This window comes from Boleophthalmus pectinirostris, unplaced genomic scaffold (genome assembly GCF_026225935.1).
Source record: "Boleophthalmus pectinirostris isolate CB_2022bp ecotype Guang Dong unplaced genomic scaffold, ASM2622593v1 HiC_scaffold_6, whole genome shotgun sequence".
Lineage (NCBI taxonomy): Eukaryota > Metazoa > Chordata > Actinopteri > Gobiiformes > Gobiidae > Boleophthalmus > Boleophthalmus pectinirostris.
The window spans coordinates 3,158,425-3,170,491 of NW_026571447.1; the positions used below are offsets into that span (position 1 = coordinate 3,158,425).

The window sequence follows — 12,067 nt, forward strand, 5'->3', positions numbered from 1 at the left end:
TATGAAACTCTGGATTGGTTACTTCCTGATGCAAGAATGCACTTTCACTGGTTTCAGTTCATCTTTAAATGCATTTTTCTTTTCTGTCCATCTTACCTCCAACAATACTTTGTTCCATTTTCATCACAATACTCCCTCAGACAATTAGACCATCCTTCCTTTGTAATACCCAAAGACGAAGAGCGTTCAGATTCAAAGCACCATCAGACTGGAACAACTTACCAAACTCTCTGTGCTCCACATCATCATTCCATATCTTTAAGAAAGACTTATTCATTCATCTTAAAACACAATGTGATGCTTTTAGTGAGGGATCTGTTTGCTTGTTATATTAACGTTTCTCTATGTTTATGTTTAATGTCTGTTTGTGTCTTTGTATTCTGTCTTATTGTTCTGTGTTTCTGTTTATTAGATATGTTGTTTTGTTTTTGTTTTGCTTGTTTGTATTTTTGCGACTTGTTGTTGTATTCTTTGGATGCTAAGGATCCCCCTCGAAAACCAGGTGACTCACCTCAAGGGGCTTTTCCTTAATAAAAAATAAACGTACTCTAAATATGGTCATTTTCCCCAAATATCAGATTTTTTCCTGTTACTAAAATTTAATTTGCGCCTGAGAGGGTTAAATGATCTTTAAAGTGAAAGTATTGTGTGTATTTCTTCATACTGTACACATTATACTGCAAAGTCACTTGTGTCAAACTGTTTGGCTGTGGAAGTGTCGCCGCACGATCCTGATCAACACTGAACAGGAAATCGAAAACTCTTCTAGACAGTGTTGGGAAGGTGACTTTTAAAATGTAATCCCCTACAGATTACAGATTACATACCCCAAAATGTAGTTTGTAACGGAATCCATAAAGTTACTTAAAGTAAATAATGTAATTGGATTACTTGATATTGTCATACTTTTTAAAACGACATGAATGTATGAAATGATTTTTATATGAGATCACTGCTGCCTTCAATTATGTCCACCTGCTGTTAATGTCATATTGTTTAGTCCTGGTTTTAGTCCTGGTTTTAGACCTGGTTTTAGTCCTGGTTTTAGTCCTAGTTTAGTCCTGCTTTAGACCTGCTTTAGTCCTACTTTATTCCTGCTTTTAGACCTGGTTTAGTCCTGCTTTAGTCCTGCTTTTAGACCTGGTTTAGTTTAGTCCTGCTTTAGTCCTGCTTTTAGACGTGGTTTAGTCCTGGATTTAGACCTGGTTTTAGACCTGGTTTAGTCCTGGTTTAGTCCTAGTTTAGTCTTTTCCTGTTTAGTCCTGCTTTTAGACCGTGGTTTAGTCCTGGATTTAGTCCTGGTTTTAGACCTGGTTTAGTCCTGGTTTTAGTCCTGGTTTAGTCCTGGTTTTTAGTCCTGGTTTAGTCCTGGTTTAGCCCAAAATGTGAAAACAGGAAAATCCCGCCGTGTAATCCATTTATTTCAACAAAGTAACTGTAATCCAATTACCACTCATTGAAACAGTAACTGTAACTGAATACAGTTACTCATAATTTGTACTCTGATTACATAATCCCGGTACATGTAATCTGTTACTCCCCAACACTGCTTCTAGATCATTTCACACAAACACATGACGACTGGAGCTTGGTGATGTGTTTTTCTTAGAATGGATGGAAGTCAAATCATGATCATGTCAGTTTCTGCCTTTTGTCTTTGCACAAAAACTTATTTTTGGTTCATGATACAAAGACAGAGAACAGGAACTGACAAATAAATAAGGGTCAAAGGTCAATTTTGAGCTCAACATTTTTCACATATAAATATTTCTTCATTAGAGAAACTAGTCGTCAAATTTTGGAAGCCCGACCTGTTCTACTTTTGTCTGGACAAAACACAAACTTTAAAGTCGTTTTTCTCAGAGTTAAGATCTTTTGTCTTTGTGAGGCAGCGCGCTTGTCTTTGATTGGCTAATCCACCTGTCAATCACGCCCGTCCAAGGTGCTGAGTTAGATGTGTATTTGTGCGTGTGTGTGTGTGTTTGTGTGTGTTTGTGCGTGTGTGTGTGTGTGTGTGTGTGTGTGTGTGTCTTGGGGAAATCCCGCTGGAGGCTGTGGCCGGAGCCTGACTCTGACTCTGGTGCAAAACCAGAGCTCAGGAAATTCCCCAAACACTGAGATCACTCACAAAAAATGTACAGGTTGTAGGGAGGAAAAGAGAGAGAGACGGAGGAGAGGAGAGAAGGAAGGAGGGAGGGAGGGAGGGAGGAGAGGCGAGGAGAGAGAGATCACTAATCACAAAGAATGCACAGATTAGAGAAGGCTAGAAAAAAAAAGAGAGGAGAGAGAAAGAGAGGAAGGGAGGGTAGAACAAACAAAGAATGCACAGATTAGGAAAGGCAAGAAAAGAGAGAGAGAAGAAAGAAGGAGAGAAAGAGAAGAGGGAGGGTGGACAGGAATGGACAGAGACATCACACACAAAGAATGCACAGATTAGGGAAGGATAAAAGAGAGAGAGAAAGAAAGAAAGAGAGAGGCGGAGTGGAAAGGAAGAATGCGCAACTACAGGATGAAGAGAATAGAAAGAGAGAGAAAGAGAGAGAGAGAGAGGGAGGGGAGATGAGGTCAAACATCCAACACAAAAAACTATAAAAAGAGACAGAAGAGAAAGAGAGGGAGGAGAGAAAGAGAACGCACCTGGAGAGAAAGAGAGGGAAGATAATGCACCTGCAGCGGAGAGAGAGAGAGAGAGAGAGAGAGAGAGGAAAGAGCAGGAGAGAGGGAGAGAGAGGGGGATGAATTACAAGGGAGGGGTGCGAACAAAAGAGAGAGAGGGAGGGAGGGAGGAAGAGAGAAGGATAGAGAGGGGGGGATAGAGAGAGAGAGGATAGAGAGACAGCAGAGAGGAGGTAGAGAAGAGAGAGAGAAGGGGAGTGCAGACAGGAGAGACTGAGAGTGGAGAGAGAGAAAGGGAAATGGAGAGAGGAGAGAGAGGGTCAATAGAGAGAGAGAAGAGAGACAGAGAGGAGAAAGAGGGACTGAGAGAGAGAGAGAGAGAGAGAAGGGGGATTGAGAGAGAGCGGCGGAGAGAGAGGAGGGGGATTATAGGAGAGGGAGAGAGAGATAGAGAAGGAGAGAGGAAAAGAGAGAGGGGGTGGTGCATACAGGAGAGATGGAGGGAGGAAGAGAGGAGCAAGAGGAGGGAGAGGGACTGAGAAGGATTGAGAGCAGAAAGAGGGATTGAGAGAGAGGGGGATAGAGAGAGGATAGAACGAGACAGCAGAGAGGAGGTAGAGGAGAGAGAGAAGGGGGGAGAGTGGAGAGAGAGAAAGGAAAAAGGAGAGAGCGGGTCAATAGAGAGAGTGATAGAGAGGGGCTGAGCAAAGAGAGAGAAAACGGGAAACGGAGAGAGGACAGAGAGCGTCAATAGAGAGAGAGAAGAGAGCCAGAGAGAGAGAGAGAGGAGAAAGAGGGACTGAGAGAGCGGCGGAGAGAGAGGAGGGGGAGAGAGGAGAAGAGAGAGGAGGGTGGTGCATACAGGAGAGATGGAGGGAGGAAGAGAGGAGCTGGGGGAGGAGAGAGATTGAGAAGGATTGAGAGAGGGATAGAGAGAGAGAGTGAGGTTCACTGGAGAGAGAGAGAGAGGAGACAGAGAGAGTGAGAGAGAAAGAAGGACTGAGAGAAAGTGACGAGAGAGAGGAGGGGGAAGTGGGGATTACAGCAGAGGGAGGGAGGGAAAGAGAGAGAAAGGGAAAGGGAGAGAGGAGAGCGAGAGGGATAGAGAGATGAGAGAGAGAGAAGAAAGATGGATTGAGAGAGAGGGTCAGTAGAGAGAGAGGGAGAGAGGAGAAGAGAGAGGGGATGATGCATACAGAAAAGATGGAGGGAGGAAGAGAGGAGCAGGGAGAGAAAGGGATTGAGAAGGACAGAGAGAGGGTCAATAATGAGAGAGAGAGAGAGAGAGGAAAGGGAGAGAGGAGAAGAGAAGGATAGAGAGGGAGCAAGAGAGATGAGAGAGAGAGAAGGAAGAGGGATTGAGAGAGAGCGGCGGAGAGAGAGGAGGGGGTATACAGGAGAGGGAGGGAGGGAGAACGAGGGAAGGGGAGAGAGGAGAGAGAGAGAGCGATAGAGAAGAGAGAGAATAGAGAGAGAGGAGAGAGCAACAGAGATAGAGGAGAGAGAGAAGAGAGAGAGAGAGTAGAGGGAAGAGAGAAGAGAGATGGATTGAGAGAGAGGGTCAGTAGAGAGAGAGGGAGAGAGGAGAAGAGAAAGGGGATGGTGTAAACAGGAGAGATGGAGGGAGGAAGAGGGAAAGAGAGAGAGGGATTGAGAAGGACAGAGAGAGAGGAGAGAGAGAGAGAGAGAGGAGAAAGAGGGATTGAGAGAAAAGGAGAGAGGAAGGGAGGTGACCCAGTGTCTTTGTATGCTTCTATCTGTGTTCTATCTGTTCCGTGAGGCTTTTTATTGTCTTCACTTCCTCAATATCAGAATAAACAAACAAAGACACAGGCAGAACTCCACACGTAACCCGGGAATCAAACCGTCGACCTTCTGCCTGTGAGGAGAGAGAACCGACCCACCGACCGACCACCACTGACAAAAGACGACAGGAGCAGATCAGTTTGTACTTTTATTTTTTATAAATACACCACAGCCCCGACATAAATACAAATAAATATTAAATAAAAGAATCAGAGGAGTGTCTCAGACGTGTCAGAAGGGGGCGCTCACATAAGACTCACATCACACAGGACGAGCTCAGGTCACACACGAGGACAGGGGTCATTACACATAAAAACGGACAAAGACAAAAAGTAAAGAAATAAAAAATAAGAATCAAAATAGCATTAAACTGACCATATTTCTGTTCTAACGTAGTTTCCTCATCACAACAGACCTGGAGTTGAGTTTTATAACATCAAACATGACTTAAAACTCACAAGATGAACTTTTGCGTAAAACAGGACCTTTAACAAAGATCAAATCAAATCAAATAAACATAAAATGAGTCACTTTCTAACAAAACCTTTAAAAAAAAATCTACAAGAATAAAAGGAATGAACAGCTGTCATCAGAATAAAAATGTTTCCTAAATAAATAGGACCAAACGGACAAAAGTAAAAAGAAAAAAAAAAAGAAAATAGTGACAGAGAGAAAAACGTAAACGGCAAAAAGTGCCTTAGATCAAACTGCTACAGTTTAAATGAGTCAGAGTTTGTCTCCATGGGGACCAGCATGTTTCACCAACAAGATGAATAAAATCCATCCACAAAAGTCCAAAAGTCCAAAAGTTTAAAAGTCTAAAAGTCCAAATGTCTAAAAGTCCAAAAGTCTGAAGGTCTAAAAGTCCAAAGGTCCAAATGTCCAAATATTTAAAAGCCCAAAAGTCTAAAAGTTCAAAGGTCCAAAAGTCTAAAAGTGCAAAAGTCTTAAGTCCAAAAGTCCAGTACTCTTGTGTTTTCTTCATGAGGTTTACAAAGGAGGACAGTGGTCATGGTTCTGATGAAAATGCTACAGGGCTAATACAACTTTAGACACAGCAGTGCCTCCAGTTAGCTTCAGACCTCTGCAGAATGTTGACGACTGTTGATGTTGAAACGTATTAATGGTGTCATTTTCTCGCCTCGTAGAATAACCGCCCAAGTCACTTTGATCAAATGGAGTATGTAATTGTTTTCTGTGGAGACATTTTCTGCTTTGTTGGACGCCGTGACCCTCAGACCTCCTCTAGAACATTCCCATCTCGTCTTCAAAATCAGAAAAGCGCAAAGACCCCAAAGAAAGTCTTGCCCTCCTCCGTCTCCAGTTCGGACAGCTGGTTGGTCTCGGTCCAGAGGCGGTCTCCTTTCTGGAGCTGGAACACGGCTCCCAGGTAGATGGCGTTGTACCAGCCCTGGTTCTCCTCTGCGCTCCGGACCTCCTGCCCCGAACAGGCCGACCTCACCGCGCTCATCAGAGACACCTCGGTGCCGATGGAGTCCGAAAACCTCCACACGCCATGACTCAGGGGGGAGCGCTGCGGCCGGCCGTCCTCCTCCGACCTGGGGGTGGAGGCGTGGGGCTGGTGGTGGGGCTGGTTGTGGCAGGAGACCCTGAAGGAAGCCTGGCTGTAGACAAAGTAGACGCCGGACTCGGGGATGGTGATTCGGTTGTTTTGGAGCTGGATGCCGCCCTGAGAGAAGCCCTGGCCCAGCCCACTGTACCACTGCAGACCAGAGTGCCCCCCCTCCTCGTACGTGCCTGTGGACGCACAACACAATACACGTCATTATACTGTAGAGTTAAAGACCACATATTGTGCTTGTGTGTGCTCTATACTTTTATGACATCCGTGGATGATTATGTTATAATTTTAACATTTTAAATTGCAATAAACATCTAAAGGACTTCATAAAAGAATTAGAAAACTGTGGTGTCCAATGTGAGCTGACGTCGTAAACATCATGACAACAAAGTGCTGCATGCTGTGGGCCCCTCCTGTGGATCGCTGCACAACACACTAGGGAGTAGATTTTGTACCAACATGATTACTGTATGTTCCGCACTATAGGGCGCACTTAAAAGCCTTTCATTTCATCAGAAAACCGCTGTGCGCCTTATAATCCAGAGCGCCTTATATATGAATTTATTGTTGTGTCTTAGTACGACTTTAGTAATCTACAAAGCCGCACCATTTGCAGCATTATGGCAGGAGTAATACATACTGTGATTCCTTTTAATATCAAAATGCACCTGTCAAGAGACACACTTACAACGCCCACTTTAAACTCAAGGCTGTTATAAAGTGAAAGTGCGTTTAGCTGCGTGGGAGCAGTGGATGAGAGAAGGAGAACACACATTCACCAAGACAGAGAGACAGCGCCGAGCGACTTACGCCACGATCTGCCAATGGATCATGGACGCCTGGACTAAGGATCAGTATCAACTGTGGTCCGAGCTTTCACCAAGACCAGAATCATCACTGAACTCCAGGGAACAGTAACCACACTGACTCGGGTAATGACAAGAGGGATGTGGACGTGCTGGACGCCGGAATCACCCAACTGTTTGAACTATTATGACTTATTTAGCGTCTCAGACAGTATTTTTTTTAAGCGTTACAACTGAACAAAATTGAGAGTTATTGTCCAGTGAGGTTTATATGTGAAAAAAGTTTGAAAATAGACCATTCAATGAAGTGCGCCTTATAATCCAGAGCGCCATATAGTGCGGAAAATACGGTATGCTACTCTGTTGAATCCTACATGTATCACCGATTAAGAAAATCAAACTGGAGAACAAAGTACTGAGCAGTAGGCGTTAACAGCAAATGTGTCTTAAAATAAGGGATTAAAGATGACTCGATCATGAATGAATCACTCCAAATACATCTTCAGACGGTCAGTAAGAAGAAACTACTGCGACATGGTCAAAAGTTCAAATGATACAAATAAGAACAGAATAAGTTAAAGGTCAGGATCAGTTTGATGAGGTTTCAGTTTATAGACGCCATTTTGAGCACTTTTCATCGTTCAAAAGATCTAATATTTGTTTTGAATTGTTAACTGCCTTGACAACAGTGCTCATCTGAGATCACCACGAAACAAGACATATGTGATTTACTCAAACTGAGCAGAAAACATGAGACCCACTCCTTAGATGAGATATGAATCTAACAGTGAACAGATAGAGGTGAGAGACTGATTAATGGAGAGAGAATGGAGACTGGAGAGAAGAAAGAGGAGGAAGAGAGAGAAAAAGAAAACAAAGCGAGACATTGGAGAGACAGGGTATAGACAGAGAGGATGAGCAACAGGGAGGGAGAGAACAGAAAAGAAGGAGAGAGGAGAGGACAGATAGAGATAAGAGGCAGATTGATAGAGAAAGAGGGTGGGATAGGGAGGAGAGAGAGGAGAGAGGGAGGAGGAGTGAGTAATAGTGGGACTGACCTTGCAGATGGATGGCTGCTTTGGCTTTGCTGCTGATGTTCCTCAGAGTCGAGTGAGGATCTGAACAGGAACAAATTAAGTTACATTACAAAACATAACATAACATTATAACATAACATTATAACATTATAACATTACATTATAATGTAACATTATAACATAACGTAACATTATAACATAACATTATAACATTACATAACATAACATTACAAAGTAACATTATAACATTACATTATAATGTAACATTACATTATAACATAACATGATATTATAATACAACATTACATTACTTTACAACAACAATGTAACATTAATTTGAATGTTTCTTAATGGACTCACCAGTTTTGTCTGTCTTGGTCTGGAACTGCGCCGCACTGTGGCCGTTCTGCGCCTGCACAAGAGCAGAGGACAAACAAAATGAAAATTGAACAAATGAAAACAATAAAACATCTTAAACAGTTTGAGATCATGTATATATATAATCTTCTGCCAGCGGCCGTTACTCAGTCTGTTTGATTACACACGGACTCTGAATACAGACGGCTTCATGCAAGAGTATCAAGAGTAAAAATATGCAAAAACACTAGATATACAATGTAAAAGTAACACAACAAATACACACAAGACTTCAGTTGTATCTCTTACCCTTCTTATCGTCACAACACTTAATTTGACATTTTCAAGCAGACAAAGCAGATAAACATTTTCCATCTGACACTGTTGCAACCATTTGTGCAACATCAAGTCTGAATCAATGGACACATGTTTTTTAATTCCATCTCTGACCAGTGAATCATTGTGTTCTTGGGCAATACACTTCACTCATCTTGCCTGTTTATGATCATGTGAATGACTGGAGGTGATCAGAAGTCACTTTGAGTATCTCGAATAACATGAACGAAAGAACGAATCCAGTCTATAACCACAACGTGAAATCATGCAGAAAAGATTAGTATTTCAAAATAGTATTAGTACTCAGTTAGAAGTACAAAGTAGTGATACAGTAAAGATAAAGTAATACGCAAGTAAAAAGTACGTCAGAGTAAAGAGTAACTGTTATATTTGATTTAGAATTGGAAGTTAAACTTATTTATAAAACACATCACCTTTATGTAACAGATAATACTCCCTACAACTGTACAACTCACCTTTATGTAACAGATAATACTCCCTACAACTGTACAACTCACCTTTATGTAACAGATAATACTCCCTACAACTGCACAACTCACCTTTATGTAACAGATAATACTCCCTACAATTGTACAACAACTCACCCTTATGTAACAGATAATACTCCCTACAACTGTACAACTCACCCCATTGTAACAGATAATACTCCCTACAACTGTACAATTCACCTTTATGTAATAGATAATACTCCCTACAACTGTACAATTCACCTTTATGTAACAGATAATACTCCCTACAACTGTACAACAACTCACCCTTATGTAACAAGATAATACTCCCTACAACTGTACAACTCACCCCATTGTAACAGATAATACTCCCTACAACTGTACAATTCACCTTTATGTAATAGATAATACTCCCTACAACTGTACAATTCACCTTTATGTAACAGATAATACTCCCCACAACTGTACAACATCTTACTCTTATGTAACATATAATACTCCCTACAACTGTACAACAACTCACCCTCATGAAACAGATAAGCAGAACTGTGATTTACTGTATTTATATTACACAATTTCAGCTTTTTATTTATTGTACACTTATTTAGAAGTATTTTTACTTAGTATTTTTATTTATTTTTTTTACTCTTGTTATTGTCATGTCATGTGACTTGCGCATCAATAAAGTTTGTCTAAGTCAAAATGAACCTAAAAAAAAAGTCAAATGTTCTCAACTTAAGTCCATTTAACTTTCCTAGACAATGTTTTTTACAGTTTAACAAGATACAAAACATGCAGTCAAATCTTTTTTTCATATATTTTAAGCCCGAACATTTATTTTAAGTCGTGTTTTAATCATTATTTGTCCAGCTTTGTCATTCTGAGTATCTGGTTCAAGTCTGAATCTTTACTAAAAGTTAAAAATAGATTATTAACAGGAAAACGAGCAGCGTGATGTGGGAGTGACAGTCTGTAGTATATTTTGGTTTGACGGGAGTAAAGTAACATCTGTTTCCTGAACCCTGCCCTGACCTCTGACCTCTGACCTCTGCTGACTCAGGTTTACTCTGGAAAATGGCCAAAGGGTGGAACGGCGCCCCCTGCTGCTCCATACTGGGTGTACGTGCTTTTATACAGGAATTCAGTGTACACATTTGAGTACACATGTTTCAGAACGCGTTTAAAGGCGCACGGGGTAACTTTTCTGGGGTTTGTCTCCATGGAGATGCCGTTGCTTTGCTAAAAATGTTCCTCAGTGTGGCATTAAACTCCTCTAGCTCTGTTTTCTTGTTTATGAAACATGTTGTATAGGTGAGTCGTGTCTCTGTGGAGTCAGGCAGGTGGCGCTATCAGACCAAGTTACACCACTCAACTAAGTTACAGCTCAGATCTATGAAGAGGCGACTTCATTCACATAAAAAAAAACATTATTAAAGTTATTTTTAAGCAATAAAAACCTTGTGCTGTGATTGAATAATGCAAAAATGATACAATAAATGCCACACTAAGAAACAATACAACCAATACAATTAAATCTCCATGGAAACAAGCAAGTAGCAGACCAGAAAAAGTTACATAGTGCGACTTTAAAGGTCCTATATTACACAAAACTGAATCTTGTGAGTTTTAAGCCAAGTTATAATGTTGTACACTGCAAATTTCTTTGATCTGGACAAGATTTTAAAAGTTATATCAGGTTATTCATCTTGTTTTCAGATTTATTTTAGATTTACTAGTTCTGAGATGCTTTGTTCTAGTTTAGAGGAAGTTTATTTTAAAATAACTTGTCTGATCTTTTCTCTACTTTTAGTCATTTTCGGATAGATTTAAGTGTTTATATCTTAAATTTTGGCCAAGCTTTTTTGTAGTTTTTTTTTTTTTTTTGCTTCCTCAGTAACAAACCTGGAGTTGTGTTTTGTTTCATTCACACTTTATTTTTATACTGTTTACATCTCCAAAATTCAAAACGTTCCACCTTGTGATGTCATGATGTGGTAGTTTTCAATTTAACAGCTCCTTTTAGCTTTAGTTCACTCAAGATTGGCAATTCCAGAGCTGAAATTCTCCAAATGATTCTAATGAAAGTGCATGGAGTTTAAAAAGACAGTTGAGCGTTTCTTGTATCACCGCGTGACATCACAAGGTGTAACTGTGTTTAATATTTAACAGAAAAAACGTGTGAATGAAACAAAATGCGAGTCCGGGTCTGTTTGTGATGAGAAAACGACAACGGAACAGAAATCAGAAAATAGTGACTGACCCAACACGATCACTCGCAAGACTCATTCGCAAAGTGTCTTGCCAAAGGACACAACAACAGCGTGAACCGATAAGAGACGGAATCCAACTGCGGACCTAACCTGCTTCAAAATCAAAACGGACGTCAACTTAAAAAGGGGCAATGTGTCGCTTTTCCGGGGGGGAGGGGGCGTGCCGTCTGCTCGTCTCCATGGAGATGTCACCGCTTATGACTTACAGAGAGACTAGAGCGTGCTACAAGCCGGATCTGCAGAGAGGCGAGCCAGCTCACATAAAAAATGCAGGCTTTTCAAAGTAATTTTTTTGACTATACAAATAAGAACAATTCAAGTTTAGTGACATTGCTTCTGAATGATGACACCGTTAGGCCCGTTGCCATAGTAATTAACAATTAAAATCAAAATATGATCTTTTTTGAATGGACAAAAGCTCTCAAAACGTTGCACAAACCGAATGAATGAAATAAGTAGCGACAAAGCCTCATTTTCTAACTACTCATTCCTTCTAATTTAAGACTTATTGCAGATAATTAAGGTTTAACGATGCGTAATTTAATTTGCAGCCCTGACACAGATTTATTCTTCCAAAAAGTCCACTCACCGTCGCGTCTCCTCTCGTGCTCCAGGTCCAGACCACCACGAAGACCAGAGCCAGGGCCAGCGCCAAGAAAAAAACACCCCCAAAGATCTTCAGCGTCCGGTTGAGCCAAGACTGGGTCTGGACCAGAGCCAGGGTCTGGTCCGGGTGCTCTCCCCTCTCCGGGTCTGCAGGTGTAGAACTGTAGGCAACCATGGTTTA

The 12,067-nt window shown here is 41.3% G+C and overlaps 1 protein-coding gene across 1 annotated transcript in view; it reads right to left on the minus strand.

Annotated features, from left to right (window-relative positions):
* Nucleotides 1-4,557: 4,557 nt before the first annotated feature.
* tnfb (tumor necrosis factor b (TNF superfamily, member 2)) overlaps nt 4,558-12,067 on the minus strand; it is a 7,596-nt gene continuing 86 nt past the window's right edge. The window contains exons 1-4 of the mRNA XM_055164030.1: nt 11,870-12,067; nt 8,208-8,259; nt 7,869-7,928; nt 4,558-6,180 (exon numbers count right to left, since the gene is read on the minus strand). The exon at nt 11,870-12,067 is cut by the window's right edge and continues 86 nt beyond it. Of these exons, the coding sequence (XP_055020005.1) occupies nt 5,696-6,180; nt 7,869-7,928; nt 8,208-8,259; nt 11,870-12,061 (789 nt within the window). The 5' untranslated portion in view covers nt 12,062-12,067 and the 3' untranslated portion in view covers nt 4,558-5,695. The remainder of the gene's footprint in view (nt 6,181-7,868; nt 7,929-8,207; nt 8,260-11,869) is intronic.